Genomic DNA, 24,970 nt, shown 5'->3' on the forward strand with positions numbered 1-24,970 from the left:
ACAAAAAGAATAAAATACTTAGGAGTACATCTACCTAAAGAAACAAAAGACCTATACATAGAAAACTATAAAACATTGATGAAAGAAATCAAAGAGGGCACAAACAGATGGAGAAACATACCGTGTTCATGGATTGAAAGAATGAATCAATATTGTCAAAATGGCTATTTTACACAAAGCAATCTATAGATTCAATGCAATCCCTATCAAGCTACCAACGGTATTTTTCACAGAACTAGAACAAATAATTTCACAATTTGTATGGAAATACAAAAAACCTCGAATAGCCAAAGTAATCTTGAGAAAGAAGAATGGAACTGGAGGAATCAATCTGCCTGACTTCAGGCTCTACTACAAAGCCACAGTCATCAAGACAGTATGGTACTGGCACAAAGACAGAAATATAGACCAATGGAACAGAATAGAAAGCCCACAGATAAATCCATGAACCTATGGACACCTTATCTTTGACAAAGGAGGCAAGGATATACAATGGAAAAAAGACGACCTCTTCAACAAGTGGTGCTGGGAAAACTGGTCAACCACTTGTAAAAGAATGAAACTAGAACACTTTCTAACACCATACACAAAAATAAACTCAAAATGGATTAAAGATCTAAATGTAAGACCAGAAACTATAAAACTCCTAGAGGAGAACATAGGCAAAACACTCTCCTACATGAATCACAGAGGATTCTCTATGACCCACCTCCCAGAATATTGGAAATAAAAGCAAAAATACACAAATGGAACCTAATTAAACTTAAAAGCTTTTGCACAACAAAGGAAACTATAAGTAAGGTGAAAAGATAGCCCTCAGATTGGGAGAAAATAATAGCAAATGAAGCAAAAGACAAAGGTTACTATAAGTAAGGTGAAAAGATAGCCCTCAGATTGGGAGAAAATAATAGCAAATGAAGCAACAGACAAAGGATTAATCTCAAAAATATACAAGCAACTCCTGAAGCTCAATTCCAGAAAAATAAATGACCCAATCAAAAAATGGGCCAAAGAACTAAACAGACATTTCTCCAAAGAAGACATACAGATGGCTAACAAACACATGAAAAGACGCTCAACATCACTCATTATCAGAGAAATGCAAATCAAAACCACAATGAGGTACCATTACACGTCAGTCAGGATGGCTGCTATCCAAAAGTCTACAAGCAATAAATGCTGGAGAGGGTGTGGAGAAAAGGGAACCCTCTTACACTGTTGGTGGGAATGCAAACTAGTACAGCCACTATGGAAAACAGTGTGGAGATTCCTTAAAAAACTGGAAATAGAACTGCCATATGACCCAGCAATCCCTCTTCTAGGCATACACACTGAGGAAACCAGATCTGAAAGAGACACGTGCACCCCAATGTTCATTGCAGCACTGTTTATAATAGCCAGGACATGGAAGCAACCTAGATGCCCATCAGCAGATGAATGGATAAGGAAGCTGTGGTCCATATACACCATAGAATATTACTCAGCCGTTAAGAATTCATTTGAATCAGTTCTAATGAGATGGATGAAACTGGAGCCCATTATACAGAGTGAAGTAAGCCAGAAAGATAAAGATCATTACAGCATACTAACACATATATATGGAATTTAGAAAGATGGTAATGATAACCCTATATGCAAAACAGAAAAAGAGACAAAGACGTACAGAACAGACTTTTGGACTCTGTGGGAGAAGGCGAGAGTGGGATGTTTCAAGAGAACAGCATGTATATTATCTATGGTGAAACAGATCACAAGCCCAGGCTGGATGCATGAGACAAGTGCTCGGGCCTGGTGCACTGGGAAGACCCAGAGGAATCGGGTGGAGAGGGAGGTGGGAGGGGGGATCGGGATGGGGAATACATATAACTCCATGGCTGATTCATGTCAATGTATGACAAAACCCACTGCAATGTTGTGAAGTAATTAGCCTCCAACTAATAAAAATTTTAAAAATTAAAAAAAAAAGAAAGAAAAAAAATTAAGTCTTGTGTGATTCTGAGCAACTTTCATATAAGTCTTGAAAATAGAGAAATAAATTAAGCCACTTACCGAGTATAGGAGACACACAGTTGTAAAACTTTTGAAGGTCACACTCTATCCCATTTCCTTAAAAATAAAAAGGGTAAATATAGAGACTTTCCATTTTATGAAATGTGTGAAATAATGACAAAAACAGTGTCCATCTATCCTTTTGCAAAAACTAGTATGAAAACACAGTATCCAATGAAAATGCACACTGGGAGGAAGAAAATAATGTTTTTGTATCCTTCCATGTTTCGTTTCATTTGTCCATGTCATTTAAAATCTTAAGACCCTGATGCTGGGAAAGATTGAAGGCAGGAGGAGAAGGGAATGACAGAGGATGAGATGGTTGGATGGCATCACTGACTCAATGGACATGAGTTTGAGCAAGTTCCAGGAGTTGGCGATGGGCAGGGAAGCCTGGCGTGCTGCAGTCTATGGGGTCACAAAGAGTTGGATGTGACTGAGCAACTGGACTGAACTGAAAGTAAGAATAATAATTTTCAACTGTTCATATGTTTGGAATTTGAACTGACTTTTACACTTGTCATCTCATTTTTTTCTATGGTAATTGTAAGATGTGCAAACCACCATTTTACAAATGAAGAAACCAAGTTTCAGAAAGTGGCTTGCCTAAGCAGTTAGGGAGCTTAGATTGATCTCTTCATCTTCTATCCAGTTCCCTATATCCATTGATTTAAATATACATAAAGCCACGCGCCTGGTGGGGCTGCCTATCTGGCGGTAGGATGGGGCAGGGAAGTAGCACTCTCTGCAGAGCACCTGCTCTGAACCCTGGGACAAAATCAGTCTTGTTCAGAGCTGGGTTTCATCCCAGGCTGATTCTAAAACTTCAGTCTTTGCACCTTAATGCAGCGCTTGCCTCTTGCTATAATCCATGTATCTCTGGGGTGAGCTCAATGTTTATTCAATGGTCCTGAAAACAAGAGAGAGTGTCACTTACAGTCTGTGGAGAAGTTCAGCTGACCAGGGGGAAGCGTGCTTTATGAAGAAGTGAAAGTGAAAAAGAAAACTCTACCTTGAACACTGAGTCTGCAAGAAGTCTCTTTTACCACACTATGGCTTACTTCTTGAATGATATTTCTTAATCCCAAGGACAACGTGCTTCCCAGGTGGCTCAGTGGTAAAGAGTCTGCCTGCGATGCAGGAGACGCGGGTTCAATCCCCGGGTGGGGAAGATCCCCTGGAGGAAGGCACAGCAACCCATTCCAGTATTCCCGCCTGGAGAATCTCATGGACTGAGGAGCCTGGCAGGCTACAGTCCATGGGGTCGCAAAGAGTCAGATGTGACTCAAGCGACTGAGCATACACACATCAAGAACGATGAAATTTTGGAAACGACCCACTTCTGAAAGGCTGATTTTTAGAACTGCCTCTACAATTTGCTAGAGGGACTTCTTCAGCTAGTTCATTTAATGTGTATAAATCTCAGTTTCCTCATCTGTAAGCAGACTTAAAGGGATAACTAAGGATCAAATCAAATAAGATATATTTCTATAAGCACCCCAAAGTTGGTGCAAATGTCTTGCTTTGCGTTTTACATTTCATTTTGCCTAGTGTCTGGTTCTTATTAGTTATTTCATTTTTGTTTTGTTTTGTCAGAAATGATACATTTTAAAACTGTAATGTTACTTTTCATATATCAATTTAGACCCTTTCCTGTAACTTTGGAATTTTCTGTAATTAGGAATGAGAATCAGAGCCAGAGTTGGCAGTTTTATAGAATGCCAGTTTTGCAGGAGCCACAGACCAAAAATAAAAATTCTAGAAAGAAGGAAGTGATGATGCTCAAAATTTCTGAGAAGCAGTTGCCAAGTTGCAACCCTTGTTATAGGGGCAGCATCAGCCTATCCATGTGTGAGTGTGTGTGTGGTGTGTGTGAGTGTTTGGGTGTGTGCGTGCACGTGATGTGTGATGGGCCATCATGTGCGGAACTGGCAAACTTGTAGGATCAGACCGGTTTCATCCCTTAAATCACTCTACACTTCTTCATAAATACACTGGAGAATGGGGTGAAGGAAATCTGAAGAGAAATATTCAGCTGTTACATGGAGTGAGTTCTGTGTCAAGCAGTTTTGAGACCACCTGCATACTCACTCCAGCCCTGTTATAACTTGTCAGGCCATGCAGGTTGGATACACTGTGCTGCTCCTTACTTTCCAGGGGCTGCAGAAGTTAAGTGCAAGGCCAGCTCCATCCACCCTGCTCCAATGCCCTGTCCAGGGCTCGGCTCAGACATCTGTGGGTCTGAAAGCATTTCAGACCGAGTGCAAAGGGAGATGACAGAGTCTTTCTAACAACAACAAAAAGGTCTCAATGAAGAAATATTGAGCATTGGTAAGAAGATCTACTGTTTCTTTCAAACTGAGAAAATCTTGATGAGCAGCTTAAGAGCACCCAGTTGAAAATGTTGAAATCAGATTTGGGGACTGGCTCACACAACACAAGGCTCTTTTCTTTTCCAGACATCTCTGCTAGGAGGTTTATTTGTCAGGTGGATGGCTTTCCAGCAAAGAATTTCTTAAGAATGTGAAACAGCTTTCTGATACATTTATTTCCATATTTCAGATTAAGTAAAGAGTTACAGAACGGGACACAGCCTCTATTTACCGGGAAGAAGGAAAGGCAGACATCCACACTGCTTCTTGATGTGCCAAGCTTTGCATTCCTGCAAGCAGCCGGAGGTGCTATAGGTCCTGAAGTTCTGCAGTTTCATGTGGGGATTACATTCTCCCCACGGGTATTCCTGATGGACTGTCTTAAGACAAAATAAACACCTGGGTCAGAAGATCTGTCTGACTCAATATATTCCTTTCCTTTTCTCTCAAGTCTTTGATATTCTTTAGCCGACTATATTTGTCTACTATGCCTACTCTATTAACCTGAAAACCCCAGAAATTAAGTCTACTCTTTGGCCTTTAATATCCACCCCAAATGCTCTGTGTTGTTCACTTTTTCAGTCGTGTCTGACTCTGCGACCCCATGGACCGCAGCATGACAAGCTTCCCTGTCCTTCCCCATCCCCTGGAGTGTGCTCAAAGTCATGTCAACTGAGTCAGTGATGCCTATACCTGTAGTAAATCAATAAAATCAGACAAGGTGCTCTAAAACTGAACTCCTACAAGGAAAAAAATATCATTTATTGACATATTTTAGCATATTCATCAACTCAGTCACAAAACAGCAACGAAAATTACACACACAAAAAGATCCTTTAAATCAGAATCAAAACATGAGAACAGACTTGTGGTTGCCAAGGTTGTGGGGAAAATGGGCTGAGAGCTTGGGATTAGCAGATGCAAACTAGTATATATAGGATGGATAAACAACAAAGTCCCACTGTGCAATGCAGAGAACTATATTCAATATCCCATGATATATCATAATGGAAAAGAATGTAAAAAATAATGTATATAGATATATATGTATAATTGAATCACTTTACAGCAGAAATTAACACAACATTGTAAATCAACTAAACCTCAATTAAGAAAAGATCCTTTACTGAGGACCTATTATGTGCCAGGCAATATAGTAATGTTTTCTTTATATTATTTCACTTAAACCTCAGAGTAACTGTGATTTGGCCACCTGATGCAAAGAGCCGACTCACTGGAAAAGACCCTGATGCTGGAAAAGATTGAGGGCAGGAGAAGATGGTTGGATGGTATCAGAGGCTGAGATGGTTGTATGGCATCACCAACTCAATGGACATGAATTTGAGCAAGCTCCGGGAGATGGTGAAGGACAGCTTGGAATGCTGCAGTGCATGGGGTCACAAGGAGTCAGACACGACTGAGCGACTGAACAACAGAATAACTGTGAAAGGAAGTATTAGCCCCTGAAGGATTAGCCCCTGGCCCTCAGGCGGTGGAAATTCAGGAAGTTAATCCAGAAAATTACAGAGCAAGGGGCTGCCAAGTGGAAACCTGTCAGACACTGGGATTCTAAGACTGCTCTGCCCACTGACTTTATCCTTCCTGGAAAGTCCTATTGAGAAAAAGCACAGTTCAGCCACATGGACTTCCTTCTTAATGTCCATTTTCAACTCAAATAAAATTCAAAGTTGACTTGGGTTTGCTGGGCTTCCCAGCACTCACTCACACTCTATCTGTGAATTTGCTGCTTTTGAGCCTCCCAGTAATGGAAAAGTATCTGAACTGAAACTGTTGAATTTCTGGTGATGTTTGAAATGCAGGAGAGAAAAGAGTGTCTCATGAAATGTGTTATTTTTTATTTATGGGATCATTACCCCACTGAGGGACATAGCCTCTGTTTACCAGGTAGAAGGAAAGGCAGACATCCGCCCTGCTTCTTGATGTGCCAAGTTTTGCATTCCTCCAAGCAGCCAGAGGTCAGAGTTCCCTCAGATTCTGAATTCTGTGATTATATGTGTATCTTTATTTGATATTTACCTTCACCTGGCGGATGGTCACCCGTGTATGCATTCCCACTGGTGAGGACAAGCCCAAACCATCAAACTGCGGCACCTTCATGGGTGAATGGATAACAAAGGTGATCCCAGCGTCGACAAAGCCAAGGGTTGGGTCATCTGTAAATTCCTCCTGAAATAAACAAGTATTTATTCCCAGATTATGCATTGATGTCAACTATGCACAAGATGAGTTTGTGCAGAATTTTGTGCAGAGTTTAAGACTGATTTCTATCATCTCATGATAGCATTTGAATAACTTAAAAATCAAATACTTCAAGTCAATATGAGATCTCTTTTTACATAAAACTGTGAAAATTAAACACCTAAAGACCTACTTTTCACAGTTAAACTACACATCAAGTCCTGGGCCATTTTCTCCGGGTCACCTCTTGCCTGAGACAATTTGAGTAGAAATATGGAACATATCCTGACTGTCAGCCACTTGGTCCCCCTGGCCCTCTCCTCATCTGCCTCTTTAGTTTCTTTCTCCTCGGCTATTCTCTTTACTTATTTGTCTCAGAAAACCCTTTGGCCCTCTGCTTCTCTTTGCAATTAAAATATTCGGCCTGACTTAAAATTCAAATTTATTTTCTCCTAAAAATGAAGACTTACACTACTTCTTTAGCACAAGGGCTTTTCTTTTCTAAATCTTGTGTCAGATAAAGAATTTCTTACAAGAAAACAAATTATATATATATATATATATATATATAATTGTTCATTACGTAAAAGCATACATTTCAGGAGCTCAAGTTTTGCTTTATTGGTTGAGTTTCTTGGTTGACTTTCATATATTATCACAAAATCAAATTTCTGACTTATCATTTCTCTTTTTTTTCCTGAGAAACCAGTAGTTCTTCATGATCAGGATCAGAAAGGGCCTTTGGAGGCATGCTGCATTTATTCCTGTGACTCTGAGGCAGGAAGAGCACACTCCCAGGGAGGGGTCAGAGTGAGCCTGTTTCACCAACCCGAGCAGTGACCACAGCTGGAAGGAACTCCAGCAGTGCAGACAGGAGCACCAGATGCAGTTCCACTTCCAAAAGGCAGGACCCGAAGCAGCCAGTTTGTCAGAGAGGCACATGAAATTTAAGATCAAACTTCTGGTGACTTTATTAGTTATAATTTCAGGCTATAAGGAGAAGGGGTGACCTTGATGAGGGACTAGAATGGTTTTTCTTGTGAACAGGTTAACTGCACATGTAACAACAATAAACAAACGGTCTTGCATTTGATGCTCAGGACCCTATTTCTCTTAGCCCCTCTGTAACTCTCTAAGGAACACTTAACTGTTAGTCTGGAGAAATATCTCAGCTCTATTTACTTATTGAACTTTGCACTGAATTTGCAAATTTTAATTGCACTCTGAAAACACTGGGGGAAATTCTAGCTTGTAAAAGCTATTATATAATATTTGAAGTGAACATATGGCTTATATTTAAATAACTTGAAAATATAAATGAACTAGATATACAAGCCTGGCTGTGTGTGTGCAGTGCTGTGGACTCTTGAATGGAATATAGGGGAAACCATGAAGCGTGGCTTAGGAGAAATTCCTGGAAAGTAACCAATCGCCTTGTTCACTTGGATTGGGAAGTAGTTTGGTGAAATTTAGGGATGCTACCTTTATTTCTCATCTCTGCCATTAATCGTGTGATTCTGAATACTTCATTCAATAGCATTTCAAAATGCTATTCTTCATTTACAAAATCATAACAACAGAGTAGAATACCTCTGTGTAACACTATAGATGATTGTGCAAGACAGAGGGTGAGGATTAGTCTTGGGTGAGAGTTACACTAGGTAGTCTTGAAGAAACACCTCTGAATTTCTTAGGATCCTGGACAGCTGCCACCTAGGTCTAAACACTTAGAATCTACTTACATCAATTACAGATTTACAAAACTGGCTTAGGCAAAGCCCACTGATACAATATTTTTGCATAGCAATATTTTTCATCACCTTTTCAGACTATAGATTTCTATGGTTTGTGAAATATTTCTGTATGGCTTCTTTCTAAAACATATTGCCTATTTTCATGAAAATCTAAACAGTATCTGAACATTAAAAGTTCATAGGTCTTCTTAAATTACTATATACATTGAGATTTAGAAATCTTTAGTTTCCTTGTTTTGTGACATGAACATTTCCAGCGTCATAAAAATGACAGTAAGTAATATAGCTAAAAATGCCCAGGTTATTCCTCTAAACTGTGCCTTTGGCTTCATCATGGGAGTCTTGACTAAATTAGTTAAAAACAAACAAACAAACAAATATGTGGGAACGATTCAACAGGGCACAGTGTCCTGAAACTCCTGTGCATTCTTGTTTGCCTTGAACCCTGGTGAAGTTTGAAGAAATTCCATACCTGTTTGACATTGAAGAGCAAATGTAAGCCTCTTCCAGAAACACTCACTTTTTCCTTTGCTTGGATAGTTTCACCATGATTAAAGGTAAAACAGTTTCCATATTCAGTGAAGACATGTGCAAAATCCTCCAATATGAAAATAAACCAAAGAAAACACAATCAGGTGAGTATTTTGATCCTTTCAAAGTTTAAATGCCTATAGCTTTCTTTTCTTAATCATAGTGCTGTGTGAGAAGGCAAAAACCGAAGGAAGAATAGAAATCTGGCAATTTTAGTCTGTATTCCAAAAGCAGTTTTCATTTCTTTTTGGTAAAATGCACTTGCCAATTTATATCTGATGATCTAGTTGAGACATTTTCATATGCAGTTGACCCTTGAACAACAGGGATTTGAACTGCATAGACTCATTGTTTTAAAATAAATACCCACCACAGTACAACTCAACCTGTGGTTGATAAAATCCTCAGCTGGGACTTGGAACCACAGATAGGGGTTTCCCTTTAAGGACAATCCTGCAAGAAATATTACCAAAGGTTTCTGTCCTCTATCTTTCCTTATCTAACTCTATGAAAAAGGAGGCATGTCCCATGTGTATTCACATCTCTTGATACCATAGGGCTGAGCTAAGGACATGTGATCTTGGAGCAAATTTAAACTGATTCCCCATGGGAGTAAACGTTACCTCAATGCAAAATGATACAAAGAAGTAGCTTGTTATATTGATGAAATTTGAAGAAATATTGCAACATTACCTCTGGGCCACATGGCTTTCCAAAAAATTCACATTCTAACAATGTGCTGCTGTTGAGATAAAAACCATTTTCCTTGACAAACTCTGTAATGCTGAAGTTTCGCTCACTTGCGAGGAAATCAATAGCCTCTTTAGAGCCAGTAGAATTGGTACTGATTTCTTGAAGATGAAGGACTTTGGATACAATATTCCATAAGAAAAAAATAACACTAAATGTGGCTGCAGCTTCTGCTTGGAACCTATTTGCGGAAATAAAGGCACTATTTAGAATAATAAACACGTTGTTATCTCGAAGATGGGATCTGAACTCTATCATCCTCTCCTCCTATCTCCTATATTTTCCCTCATTTGTGATACATTCAAGCAAAACTGGATTACTAAGAGGTCTTTGTCACCTGCTGCATTCCACCTTGAATTTCTACATATAGTTTCATTTACCTAGAATACCTTCCAGACCTTGCTCTGGATATATCCAAATGGATCTTCACAACCCAACACTGAAAGAGAGGTGTTAGGAATTGTTAACACTATAGGAACCAGATTTCCAGGGTTCACATCCAAACCCTGCTGTGCTTTATGCTGAATCCATGTGGCTGCCTCAACTGCATTTCTAAAACCCTCCCTCTTGTCTGCAGCTGGTTACAACCTGCAATTCATTGCAGAGTGGAGTTGTGGTTGTTCTGTACATTGTGTATGTGCATCTGTGACCCCAGCTTGTCTGCACTGGGCAGTTCCCCCAGCCCTGTCCAGTCTCCTCAGACAGCTTCTGCTCCTGGGTCAAGCAAGGGTGCAACCTGAAAAAGATGCCAAGTCCCCCTGCAGGTCACCAGCGCCACCAGGATCGGAGCAGAAACACGCATTCCCTGCTCATGTTTGTTTCCTTCATTTCAAGTCTATCTTCGTTTCTAATCACGGATCCTGCTGACTTCAGATGCAGCACCAGAAACAGAGGCAACAGACCTACAGAGACTGCTTACCTAGCTCCTATGATTCAGTGGGCTGAATCCCTATGATCAATCCCTTGTTCTCTGTCATTCAGTGGTTCTGCTTCTTGGATGGAGCCCTGATTGTCACAGCCAATTAAGGCTATGACAGTGCAATTCTTCATCTCACTGTCACACAGTTTCCTGACTTATGAAATTGGTATTTGTTAATACACCAATGATGAAGGTTAATATATTGATATATTTTAATACCACTTACATCAAACAATCATTTTGATGATTAAACTGTTTCCTAACATATTTTGAAGAGTGTAAGGTAAATATTTCTTAAATAAATGCCTTGTTATTGTCAAAGCAACATGCTGGCAATCAAAGCAGAAGTAATGTGTTTGCCTTTTCCTTAATAAGTGCCTTGTAATTCTTTTATTTTGCTGAGCCTGTTTTGCATTCTGTATGGTTCTTTATTTTCATACTTTAACTTCTTTCAAAATGTGATTTTTATATTTTGGATATTATATTATTACACAATTTGAAATGGAACAAACTTCCTCTCCTCAAATCAGATGCCAGGCAGCATAGAATATAATACATACCCAGCTGGTAAAGAATCTGCCTGCAATGTGGGAGACCTGGGTTCGATCCCTGGGGCTACCCACTCCAGTATTCTGGCCTGGAGAATTCCATGAACTGTATAATCCATGGGGTTGCAGAGAGCGACTTTCATTTTATTCTTGGTGATCATACAGGACTATGCGGTGCATGGTTTGTGTGTGAATTTGCTCCTGGACTTCCTCTATGTCACAAATTCTGTATTTTATTTTCATTTTCCTTTTGTATTATCTGTAATGTAACTTTTCATTCTCATGATGGTCACATTAAACCCTTTCTCAGTCAAGGTGGGACATACACAAAACCAAAAACAGGGAAAAAAAAAAAAAACAAACCAAACCAACACCATATCCTTTTAGAGATGCAAAGCAGCTTTTTTGGACCAGTTTTTAATAGAATACATCATGTAACTAGCTCTAAGCCTTGCAAGACCTCTCTTAAAACCACTGACCCAGGTCCCAGAACCCTGTAAATATTCTCTTTGACCTCCTTTTTCTTCAGAGACACTATTAAACCTCCACCCTCGTGGTATTTTATCTAATTGGAATATATTTAACAACCTTGATTTTCTTGGGCAAAAGTGTTTTTAGTGATCTTTTGGGGAGTTAAAAACTTACACTAGTAACAGATTTTGTGAAGAAGAAGTGTTTGCTCTAAACTGAGGGATGAACTTTTAGTTGACTTCAGGTTTCTAACTCTTTGACCAACAGGGGACCAAGGGTGTGCTCCAAAGCCCTGCGACCTTGGAATCCTACACAGATTGAACCCACACCGTCTCATACCAATGTTCACTGGATTCTTTTCATGATGATTATGCAGAGAAATGAAGAAATTATTACAGGTGTAGGAGGTCTGAGCACAATACATTAAAAGGTTAAAGAGGAGAGTATTTTAGAACATTATTTTAGAAATTTTGTTTTCATACTATTAATAATAATTAGACCATGGGGTAATTTAGGTGGATGGATTAAACTTTGTGAATAAAGTCCAACAGTATTTGGAACAAAGGAAGTGATAAATTTTGTGAGACAGTTTTGTTTAGCATAAAGTCTAAGTGTTTTGCTCCAAGTTTATTTTCAACTTTAATTCAAGTTCCAAAACTCTTCCAAATATGATTTTTCAGAAACCTTGTTTAGTGATAGCTTGTCTTACTCTTTCATTTCCTATACTGATAAGTCTAGTAAAACAAAATAATAAAAATACATCGATATATTTAAACAGTTTAATAACTGATAACCAATTACTAAGCCCGTCTTTCTTAGGTGTGTTAGTACCGCTAAGTACATTTTCCCAAATTATATGACCCAAATGAGTAAGCTTCATTTCAAGTCCACGTTGATGCCTCACTAGGTCCTTTGTTGAGCTCCATCAAAATAGATCCAAGTGTATATGTGTTGGAATCAATTTCCAGATCCTCTGCTTTAACTCAGCATTTAAAAAGAAACACCCACAAGGATTCTTCTCCAATTTATGAAAGAGTTTTTACCTGTCAATCATTACAAATCTTAGCATATAATGCACCTGGTGTATAGCAATCTCAAGGCCCCTAGCAAAGGCAAACACTAATGGAAGACTCATCTAAGTATTAATCAAAACTCCTTAAACTTTGTCTTTTCCTGTTATGCACATATTTCTGGCTAGGGTGAAGCTTGGCATTAAACATAGGGTATTTGAGCCCCTACTGGACCCTCTGAATTGAGAAAAGTTGAAGTAGTATGATAAAATTTGTCATTTCATTTTTATTTTTCTGAGTTGTTAAAAAATAGGGTTTTAAAATTTTTATTGAAGTACAGTTGCTTTATAATATTTTGTTAATTTCTACTGTACACAAAAGCAAATTATCTGTATGTGTATATACATACTGCTTCTTTTTTGGATTTCCTGCACATTATTTTAATGAAACTGGGCTGTTGTGTGCAAATTCCAGATTATTGCAATATTAAAACATGTGAGCGAAGTGAAGTGAACACACTCAGTTGTGTCTGACTCTTTGCAACCCCATGAACTGTAGCCTACCTGGCTCCTCCATCCATGGGGTTTTCCAGGCAAGAGTACCGGAGTCGGTTGCCACTTCCTTCTCCAATTAAAAAATGTACACAGGTTAAAATTTACATGATTTTTATCAATGAAGAAATTAAATTTTTTTCCATTTATTTTTATTAGTTGGAGGCTAATTACAATATTGTAGTGGTTTTTGCCATACATTGACATGAATCAGCCATGTATTCCCCATTCTGATCCCCCCCTCCCATTATAAAATAATAAATATTTATTCCTAATAGTCAATCTTTATCATATTTTATCTCATAATATTTATTTTTGATCTTCTAAAACTAAGACATAAAGTTATTTAAAGCTATAGTTTATATTTTAGCTGCCAATTTAAAAAATGCAACTGAAATACCTAGTTTTTTAAACTTCCTTTATATGGAACATGAGGGAAAGTGTTTGAAGACTACTGGCTGTGAGAACAGGGGAGTGGACAACCTAAGTTCTTTTCAATATCCATCAGTCATTTGCTAAACAATGTTGGTGAGATGCTGGTGAACTGACATTTAAAGTATCTATTTGTAAAATCAGACTTTGAGAGTTGAAGATGTCTCTAACCACCACAGTATTGATGATGTATTAGTTGTTACCTAAGAAAGAGTAATTTCCTTATAATTAATAATTTTCCTCTTCTACAATTTTAGTTTCTACACTATTGAATCTCATTTTTCATCTGGATATCAACTATACCTAACTTCAGGGTACACTATCACTTTTTTCTTAATGCCACCATCCAACACCAGAGTTTAAATCATTGATTTGAGATTTGAATTATGCAAAATAAACTTTTATACAAATCAAAATTCAATGAAAACATGAAAGTACTTAAATTACAGGGTATTAAATATTTTCCTTGAGATCATTCTTCTATTTTTTTTTAATTTTTTTAATTTTTTAATTTTTTATTAGTTGGAGGCTAATTATTTCACAACATTTCAGTGGGTTTTGTCATACATTGATATGAATCAGTCATAGAGTTACACGTATTCCCCATCCCGATCCCCCCTCCCACAGCCCTCTCCACCCGATTCCTCTGGGTCTTCCCAGTGCACCAGGCCCGAGCACTTGTCTCATGCATCCAACCTGGGCTGATGATCTGTTTCACCATAGATAATATACATGCTGTTCTTTTGAAACATTCCACTCTCACCTTCTCCCACAGAGTTGAAAAGTCTGTTCTGTACATCTGTGTCTCTTTTTCTGTTTTGCATATAGGGTTATCGTTACCATCTTTCTAAATTCCATATATATGTGTTAGTATGCTGTAATGTTCTTTATCTTTCTGGCTTATTTCACTCTGTATAATGGGCTCCAGTTTCATCCATCTCATTAGAACTGATTCAAATGAATTCTTTTTAACGGCGGAGTAATATTCCATGGTGTATATGGACCACAGCTTCCTTATCCATTCATCTGCTGATGGGCATCTAGGTTGCTTCCATGTCCTGGCTATTATAAACAGTACTGCGATGAACATTGGGGTGCACGTGTCTCTTTCAGATCTGGTTTCCTCAGTGTGTATGCCCAGAAGTGGGATTGCTGGGTCATATGGCAGTTCTATTTCCAGTTTTTAAAGAAATCTCCACACTGTTTTCCATAGTGGCTGTACTAGTTTGCATTCCCACCAACAGTGTAAGAGGGTTCCCTTTTCTCCACACCCTCTCCAGCATTTATTGCTTGTAGACTTTTGGATAGCAGCCATCCTGACAGGCGTGTAATTGTACCTCACTGTGGTTTTGATTTGCATTTTTCTGATAATGAGTGATGTTGAGCATCTTTTCATGTGTTTGTTAGCCATCTGTATGTCTTCTTTGGAGAAATGTCTGTTTAGTTCTTTGGCCCATTTTTTGATTGGGTCATTTATTTTTCTGGAATTGAGCTGCAGGAGTTGCTTGTATATTTTTGAGATTTATCCTTTGTTTCTTTATTTGCTATTATTTTCTCCCAATCTGAGGGCTGTCTTTTCACCTTACTTATAGTTTCCTTTGTAGTGCAAAAGCTTTTAAGTTTAATTAGGTCCCATTTGTGTATTTTTGCTTTTATTTCCAATATTCTGGGAGGTGGGTCATAGAAGATCTTGCTGTGATTTATGTCGGAGAGTGTTTTGCCTATGTTCTCCTCTAGGAGTTTTATAGTTTCTGGTCTTACATTTAGATCTTTAATCCATTTTGAGTTTATTTTTGTGTATGGTGTTAGAAAGTGTTCTAGTTTCATTCTTTTACAAGTGGTTGACCAGTTTTCCCAGCACCACTTGTTAAAGAGGTTGTCTTTTTTCCATTGTATATCCTTGCCTCCTTTGTCAAAGATAAGGTGTCCATAAGTTCGTGGATTTATCTGTGGGCTTTCTATTCTGTTCCATTGATCTATATTTCTGTCTTTGTGCCAGTACCATACTGTCTTGATGACTGTGGCTTTGTAGTAGAGCCTGAAGTCAGGCAGGTTGATTCCTCCAGTTCCATTCTTCTTTCTTAAGATTACTTTGGCTATTCGAGGCTTTTTGTATTTCCATACAAATTGTGAAATTATTTGTTCTAGTTCTGTGAAAAATACCATTGGTAGCTTGATAGGGATTGCATTGAATCTATAGATTGCTTTGGGTAGAATAGCCAGTTTGACAATATTGATTCTTCCAATCCATGAACATGGTATGTTTCTCCATCTGTTTGTGTCCTCTTTGATTTCTTTCATCAATGTTTTATAGTTTTCTATGTATAGGTCTTTTGTTTCTTTAGGTAGATGTACTCCTAAGTATTTTATTCTTTCTGTTACAATGGTGAATGGTATTGTTTCCTTAATTTCTCTTTCTGTTTTTTCATTGTTAGTATATAGGAATGCAAGGGATTTCTGTGTGTTAATTTTATATCCTGCAACTTTACTATATTCATTGATTAGCTCTAGTAATTTTCTGGAAGAGTCTTTAGGGTTTTCTATGTAGAGGATCATGTCATCTGCAAACAGCGAGAGTTTCACTTCTTCTTTTCCTATCTGGATTCCTTTTACTTCTTTTTCTGCTCTGATTGCTGTGGCCAAAACTTCCAACACTATGTTGAATAGTAGTGGTGAGAGTGGGCATCCTTGTCTTGTTCCTGATTTCAGAGGAAATGCTTTCAATTTTTCACCACTGAGGGTGATGCTTGCTGTGGGTTTGTCATATATAGCTTTTATTATGTTGAGGTATATTCCTTCTATTCCTGCTTTCTGGAGAGTTTTAATCATAAATGAGTGTTGAATTTTGTCAAAGGCTTTCTCTGCGTCTATCATTCTTTTATTTTAATCCATGCATTTCTATGTCAGCACTGCTTGAGTTGCAAATGTAAGTTTAGGTATGCTCTGTGTTTTTTCATTCATCTCAGAGTGTTGTCTAATACCATGTGACTTTTTTCTTTCACTGGTTATTTAGTGTGTGCTGTTTAATATCTATATATTTGTTAATATCCCAAATTTCTTCCTATTATTGACTGCTTATTTCACTCTGTTGTAGTTGATAAACATACTCTGAATGATTGCAAATATTCTAAGTGTATTGAAGCTTGTTTTATGGTCTTGCTACAACTTGCCCTAGAAAGTGTTCCATGTGCTCATGCGAAGAGTGTGCAATCTGCTGTTACGTAGAGTGATCTATAGGTATTATGGGCCTAAGTATTATACACTTGCATTTTAAAACAAACAAGAGAAGAAAGAAGAATAAACACACATTTATAATCTCTTTTAAAATTGCAGAAGTATATTTACAGGTGCTTTTAATTTTTCATATGGATTTGAAAACTCCCTGAGTTCACTTGTTTTAAGTCTGAAGAACTTTTTAGTGTTTCTTGTATGATGGGTCTGCTAGAATGAATTCTCTCTGAATGTTTTTATTTTATCTTCATTTTAAAGATACATTTTTGTACAAATTTGGTGAGTTTTGACACATTATATTAAAAAATATTTTTCTACTTTATTTTCTCTCTTCTTCCGGTACTCCCATTTTACATATATTTTTATGATTTTTAGTATCTCCCATTTCTCTGAGGCTCTTTTCATTTTCCTTCATTAGTTTTTCTCTCTGTTTCTCAGATCACATACTTTGCTAATTTATCTTCAAACTCACTGATTCTTTCTTCAGCCACTTCAAATCTATTGCTGAGTCCCTTTAGTGGATGTAGTGAATTTTTCATTTCAACTATTACACTTTTCAAAATCAGTATGTGCCTTTGGTTCTTTGCGTAATTTCTGTCCTTATTGATATTGTTTGTTTGATGAGACATTATATCTTCCCTTATGTTTTTAACCACAGTTTCTTCAGTTCTTTATATTTATAATAGCTGCTCTGATGTCTGATATCTAAGTTGGGAAATTTCTGTTGACTGTTATTTAAGATTCCCCCATCTTTTTATGACTTGATAGCTCATATTTTTTTTTTTAACCATTAAATAATATTTCACTGAGTTGTAAGAGTTCCTTCTGTATTTTGGTGATTAGCTTGTAAATGGTTGATTTTTTGAGTAAAATTTTCTCTGGGGAAAATTTCTGTGAGGGTTCTCATACTGGCATACTCAAAATGATATAGGCAATTTCTTTTTAATAATGACTATCCTCAACCAGCCTTTGCTTTTGTTAGAATATATACCATTTGGACTTCCCTGGTGGTCCAATGGTTTAAAAACTGCCTGCCAATGCAGAAGACGTGAATTCAATTCTTGTTCCTGGAAGATCCCACATGCTGCAGGACAACTAAGCCCATGCATCAACAACTACTGAGGCCACGCTCTGGAGCCCACAAGATGTAACTACTGAGCACATTCACTCTAGAGCCTGTGCTTCATAACAAGAGAAGATACAACAATGAGAAGTCTGTGCACCACAACTAGAGAATAGCCTCCCATTGGCTGCAACTAGGGAAAACCCATACACAGCAATGAAGACCCGGTGCCACCAAAAATAAATAGATAAATTTAAAATTTTTCAAATAAATAACATTTTAAAAAAGAACACATGCCATTTAAAATAGTATGGTGTAACTGTATTGAATACCTCTGTGGGGTATTTGATTGATTTTTACTCTTTGGAACCTTGACACATATCTTGAAATAAGTCTAACAATTACACATGCTGTAATAGTTACTACATATGCTATAATATCAACTATATATTGAACCCCTGTGCTTCCCCTGTGGCTCAGTTGGTAAGGAATCTGCCTGCAATGTGGGAGATGCAGGTTCGATCCCTGGGTTGGGAAGATCCCCTGGAGAAGGGAATGGCAACCCTCCTTTGTGCCTGGAGAATTCCATGGACAGAGGAGTCTGGCAGGCTACAGTCCATGGAGTCGCAAAGAGTCAGACACAACTGAATGACTGACACACACACATTGAACACCTGTCCAAAGAACCACCCCAGGGATGAGACAAAATGGTGTATATGCTACCTGAACTAATGCAACAGAAAATACATGAAATAGATATCACATCATTTTGTACACACAGGAGTTGAAACTTTAAAAGGTAAAGTGATTTGTCCATGGCCAAATAGCTGATTAGTGGTGGATCTGAAGGAAACCACCTCCCTCACCCGCTAGGTGAAAATCCCATGTACAGGATTTCAGGCTTGACCACAGGCAATAACAAGGGTTTTCATGGACGGCCTCATGGGGAAGTTCCCTCCTCTCCACAGGAGACCTGGTACACAGTCAGGGATTTGTGGATCTCTGGAGGGAGTTTTGGACAAGGGTGCAATAGGAACAGAATGCTAAACCAATTGTGTGCACAGGTCACATGCCCATGGAGCCGGGCACATTCCTAATACAATAAACATCTCATCCTGAACACATGGGAACATTTCACACCTCCAAGTTTAGCAGAGTGCTTTCCTATATCTTCAAGTTATTCCTTTTCTCCCCCTACAAAGGACCTGGCCACATTTTGACAATCACACTCCGTGAAACCTAGACAGGGACCATCACCTGTCTGTCCTCTGTGCTCGCAGAGCCCTTGCACATAACTTTCATGTAATCTATAGTCACCATATATATTGCATTGTGATTGATGATGTTTCTCTCTTTTTGGCTAATTGAAACAAAGTTTTTAAATGCAAGGATAAAGACTTGTACATCTATTTAACCACAGGGTTTGGTGCTTAGCCTAGCATATAATTGTGGAGGAAAAAAAGGAAGGAAAAAAGGAAGAAAAAAGGAAAATAGAGAAGAAATCAATAAGCTTCTTAGCCCCCAACATTTCTGTTTTTAAGACAGTTTAAGAGCACGAGTGGTTTTGTGTATATTAAATAGCACACAATAAACTATTTCAGTCATCCAAGAAAGTGTATAGTTAGCAAAGTTAGAGAGATTTATTATTAAAAGTGTAGTTTTTACCTGTTTAAATTGCAGAAGGTCACAGCCGGGAACTCTATCCTCTCCACATACTGTACCTCCATAGATGTCGTGGTGGGCCATCTGAAGTAGTTGACGAGACGGCTATACACCTGCCAGACGAGGAGACTGATGGAGCCCAGGACCACCAGCAACCAGACCACCTTGCGAATCCTACTCGGATTCCGGACAATGTTGTGGACTCCGTGGAAGGAGGTGGAAATGGCAAAGTCATGGTCAAGCTTCCTACGGTCAGTGTGAGGTGGCAAAGTTCTCTTTGAAAGGTAGAGCTTGATCTCTTCCAAGAGTCCTTAAATTCAACCAAAGACAAAACAAGCAATGAGTTAGGAAAACCTAACACTGTATGTGAAAAACACAACTCACATGACTTTAAACATGTTCCCCTTTTATGTGGACACATAAGGACTCAAAATTCATCTTGAGTTGCACAGATTCTTCAGGAGTCAACACGTGTCTACTACAGAGATCTAATAAGTATGTGAGGCCTCTCATGAGAGAATGCTTCTAGTTAATGCAAACCTACTTTAGCCCATTTCTTACTCTAACAGTGTGTTTCTTTTTAGTCAAATGGGAAAAACATTCTCTGCCTCATGAGTTGGTTGTTTTAAATAAAATAGCAACTGGGGATAGCTTGGCACCTCACCCAGACCATGATAAGTACTCAATTATGTTAGCAACTTGTGTTTTTCTATTTATTTGGTAGTGATGTGGTAGATGGAAAGTTTCATGTCTAAAATTCTCATTTAAGAAATGAGTTCTCGGGGCTTCCCTGGTAGCTCAGTGGTAAAGAATCTGCCTGTCAGTGCAGGACACATGGACACAATCCTGATCTGAGAAGAGGCTACATGCCGCGGAGCAACTAAGCCCTTCTGTCACAACTACTGAGCCTGCGCTCCGGAGTCTGGGACATACGACTCCTGAACTCAACATGCTGTGCACGCTAAAGCCCATGCTCCACAACAAGAGAAACTGCTGCAATGAGAAGCCCACGTACTGCAACTAGAGAAAAGCCCAGACAGCAGCAAAGACCCAGGGCAGCCAAAAATAAAGAAAGAAATCAAGAGGGATGAGTTCTAAGTCTTGCAAATGTTCATGATTAGCTGAATTAACTTTTATATCCTTTGTTTCAATTCAGAAAGTATTCTTTCTGTCAACTAATCAGCATTAATTTACTTCCAAAAGGTTTCATTAAATCATTAGTTAATATTCCCCAGGTCTCTAAACAATTAACTAAGTTTACGTTATGGGATATACAATGATACATAAAGACACCAATGAACATTTTCTAAGGGACTCTATCTCATCTGCAAAGCATTAGGGCACAATTACAAATTATTTTATGATTGTTTTACACAGATTGTACACTGAGCAGGAAATTATGTATTAATCTGATTAGCTTGACTTTGTACTAAGATTTTATAGTATCTCCATGAACTGTTTTTTAAAATTGTTTGAATTTTAAACAGGTTATGCATACACATATATAATATACATATCCTATCATGTGGTTCTATATTAACACATACTTATTATATATATTTGGGGGTTCCCAGGTGGCTCAGTGGGTAAATAATCTGCCTGTAGTGCAGGAGGCACTGGAGATATGGGTTCAATTCTTGGGTCAGGAAGATCCCCTGAAGGAGGGCACAGCAACACTCTCCAGTATTCTTGCCCAGAGAACCCCATGGACAGAGGAGCCTGGCAGGCTACAGTTCACAGGTCGCAAAGAGTTAGACATGACTGACTACTAAGTGTGAGGCTGCCAGGGTTAATTCCATGACAGGCAGCCTGGACCTAAGTTTTAGCTTTCCCCGAAATGGTAAGATTCCCCACCCCCATCAGGTAACCTGAAGCCAGCCAATCAATATGCGCCCAGTAAGAGACAAAGGGGAAAGCTGAAAAGCCCGCGAAAGCCCAGGTTTGAGAAAGCCCGCGAAAGCCCAGGTTTGAAAAAGCCCGCGAAAGTCTGTACCAATAGAATTGCTTTGTAAACATGTAACCAATCCGCTTAAGCCAGCTACTAATTGATTATGCATGTCTTATAAATTTCTGTAACAGCTTGGGCTCAGGGCTTTTCTGACCCTGCACCACTGTGATGGCGGAGGCAGAAGCCCCTGGCTCGAGTCAGTAATAAACTTCCCTTTTTTTGCGAGTTGCATTGCCTTGGAAGCCTTCTCTCTTCCCGCTCGGGGATTCGGACATCGGGCATAACACTAAGCACAACACATTCTCTTTTTCTTTCACATTTTTTAATGTATATATACATTCCTGCATGTGGAATCTCGGCTTCTTGACAAGGGATCAAACTAATGCCACCTGCAGTGGAACCACAGAATTTTTACTTCCTGGACTGCCAGGGAAGTCCCTAAATATATGTATTTAGAGTAACTGCACAGCTCCAGAGCAAAATCAGAAATATATGAAAAGCTTTTGTTATTATTATTCATTGTCAGGAAGCATTTAACAAGAGGCTTCCTGTGTGCTGTTTCGGATCTATCAGGAATCCTCTGGCCCTTATTGAGTCCTGAATATTCAGGAATTAAGAGGAGAGGCATGCCTTTCCCTGGGCTGAGGAATCCAGGCATTTCTCATTACAGTGATAAGTACCCTCTTCCTTTTTATGAGCCAAATGGTAAAAGGTGATTGTTTGCAACTCTCTCTCTTTGATAGGGATCATCTTATGTTTTGTAAGTCTGGAATTTTAATCTTTGTCTTTGCTGAGAATAACCACCTTGTAAGACAGTATACATGCCCATGCCATGTTGATCAAAATACCTTTGCTCCATCAGAGCTTTGGTCCCCATGTCTGTCTGTCTTTCTGTCTTTCTTTCTATTCCTTCTCTCTCTCTCTCTCTCTCTTACTCTCCACATCACCAGGTTCTGGTCCATTGAAGGACCAACAAGTGGCGCCCAAACAGGGACTCTGGTACACACGGCTTTGGACGGAGTGACCCCCAGGGCCTATTGAGGCCGGTAAGTACTAAGACACCGGTCAATCGGCTGGAAAGCCCCCTCACTTTTCTACTTTACTTCAGCACTTATTTAAAGTTCAGAGATTTTCGGTTTCACACCAGAGAATAGAGGCTTGCCTTCAGACAATGGTTAAATGTAACCCTTGGTTCCCTAATGAAGGTAGTTCCCATAGATTTCTGGCCCCTGTGGGCTCTCATTGAAGCTGTGATTCTACCATTTCAAGGTAATTCTAGCCTTCATGATATTCGGCAACAGGCAGAACACTTATTACATGGGTATGAATTAGACAATGATACCTTACAAAAGGCCCAATTAGAGCAACAAAAGATACTTCAAGATTTTCCTACTAACCCTGCCCCGGTTGCTCCAAGCGCTCCTCCCCTACCTGAGGGCACATATCCCAAAGTCTCTCCCTCCATAAAACCTAATGATTCTGACAACAACTCCCTTAAAACACCTTTTAACATTAAAACTGACAACACCTTTCTGAATAACAATAATCTATCCCCTTCGCAACGGAGGCTCTCTGAATTGCTGGCTTTGCATTCGAAGTCTCTGAAGCTGAAGGTTTCTCCTCCTTTCCAGTTTTAAAAAATGCTGATGCTCAAGGGCAAATAATACCTCAATATGAAGGTATTAACTTTTTTCACATGCAACAAATGAAAAAGGCTGTAACTATGTATGGCCCACATTCGCCTTTTACTAGAGAGATTCTAAATGCTCTGGTGTCTAATATTGGAAACTTTATTCCCTATGATTGACGAATTTTAATAAAACTCTCCTTAAACCAGGAGAATATCTTCAATGGACAATGTGGTTTCAACATATAGCCAGAGATCATGCTAACAAAAATACTCGAGCTGGCGATCCCCAAAACCAAATTACTTTAAAAATGTTAACTGGCACCAGACAATTTGACGCTATATAAGGTCAAATACGATGCCCTCCTTTGTTGCACGATCAATTAAAAGCAGTGGCCCTTGAAGCTTGGGATCAAATTATTCCTCAAGGGGAGCCTACAGGTAGCTACACTAAAATATTGCAGGGACCTAATGAAAAGTATGCTGATTTCTTAGCTAGATTAGAAACTGCTATCTCCCATACAGTAATTGGAGAAGAAGCTAAAAAGCAACTAGAAAAATTACTTGCTTATGATAATGCAAATCAGTAATGTCAAAGGGCTATAGCCCCAATTCATGATACAGGGACTATTTTTGATTATTTGAAGGCTTGTCACAATATAGAATCAAAAACTCAAAAGATGCAAATGCTAGCTAAAACAACGGTTGCTGCCTTAAGAATAGGAAAATAATAGATGTTTTATATGTGGAGATAAGTCCCATTTAAAAAAAAGACTGCCCTAAGAAAGTCAAGAAAATAACAAAAAACAAAACTTCCAAAAATCTGCCCTTGCTGCCGTAGAGAAATGCATTGGGCCAAAGAGCATAAACCTCAATTTGATATTAAAAAAACCCTATTCCGGGAAACTCCAAGCAGGAGACCTCCCAGTTTCCCTTCAACCCTTCAACAAAAACCAGGGGCAAATTCCATCTTTCCCCTCAAACCCTCAACATCCAGCAGTGCTGCCCTTGATATACCAGCCCTAAACTCCTTTACCCTCAAGCAGTCCCCTCTAGAATACCTACTGGAATTTTTGGGCCCCTGCCCCCACAAACCTTCAGTCTTTTACTTGGTCAGTCTAGTTTGACTTAACAGGCAAAAAGGCCAGGGGTCTCCAAATGAAAAAAAAAAAAAAAAAAAAAGGCTGCAAGTGTCAGAGATTTTTATCTCTCTTAAGCAGCAGGAAAAAACAAACTAGCGATATATATATATATATATATATATATATATTTTTTTTTTTTTTTCTTCTCTATACAAATTTAAAAGGAGGTTTCTCTTATTTTTTTTTTTTTTTTTTTTTTTGGCATGGATACAATTTTTTTTTTTTTTTTTAATATTATTTTATTAGTTGGAGGCCAATCACTTTACAACATTTCAGTGGGTTTTGTCATACATTGACATGAATCAGCCATATAGTTACACGTATTCCCCATCCCGATCCCCCCTCCCACCTCCCTCCCCACCCGATTCCTCAGGGGCCTCCCAGTGCACCAGGCCCGAGCACCTGACTCATGTATCCCACCTGGGCTGGTGGTCCGTTTCACCATAGATAATATACATGTTGTTCTTTCAAAACATCCCACCCTCACGTTCTCCCCCAGAGTTCAAAAGTCTTTTCTGTACTTCTGTGTCTCTTTTTCTGTTTTGCATATAGGGCCATCGTTACAATCTTTCTAAATTCCGTATATATGTGTTAGTATGCTGTAATGTTCTTTATCTTTCTGGCTTACTTCACTCTGTATAATGGGTTCCAGTTTCATCCATCTCATTAGAACTGATTCAAATGAATTCTTTTTAACGGCTGAGTAATATT

General features: G+C 38.6%; 1 protein-coding gene across 1 annotated transcript in view; it reads right to left on the reverse strand.

Moving 5' to 3' along the window:
* Positions 1-24,970, reverse strand: part of ASIC5 (acid sensing ion channel subunit family member 5) — a 45,089-nt gene that overhangs the window by 14,787 nt on the left and 5,332 nt on the right. The window contains exons 2-7 of the mRNA XM_065903797.1: positions 19,546-19,852; positions 9,599-9,836; positions 8,847-8,972; positions 6,459-6,608; positions 4,654-4,801; positions 2,050-2,106 (exon numbers count right to left, since the gene is read on the reverse strand). Of these exons, the coding sequence (XP_065759869.1) occupies positions 2,050-2,106; positions 4,654-4,801; positions 6,459-6,608; positions 8,847-8,972; positions 9,599-9,836; positions 19,546-19,852 (1,026 nt within the window). The remainder of the gene's footprint in view (positions 1-2,049; positions 2,107-4,653; positions 4,802-6,458; positions 6,609-8,846; positions 8,973-9,598; positions 9,837-19,545; positions 19,853-24,970) is intronic.

The sequence above is a fragment of the Muntiacus reevesi genome, chromosome 13 (genome assembly GCF_963930625.1).
Source record: "Muntiacus reevesi chromosome 13, mMunRee1.1, whole genome shotgun sequence".
NCBI classification, from domain to species: domain Eukaryota; kingdom Metazoa; phylum Chordata; class Mammalia; order Artiodactyla; family Cervidae; genus Muntiacus; species Muntiacus reevesi.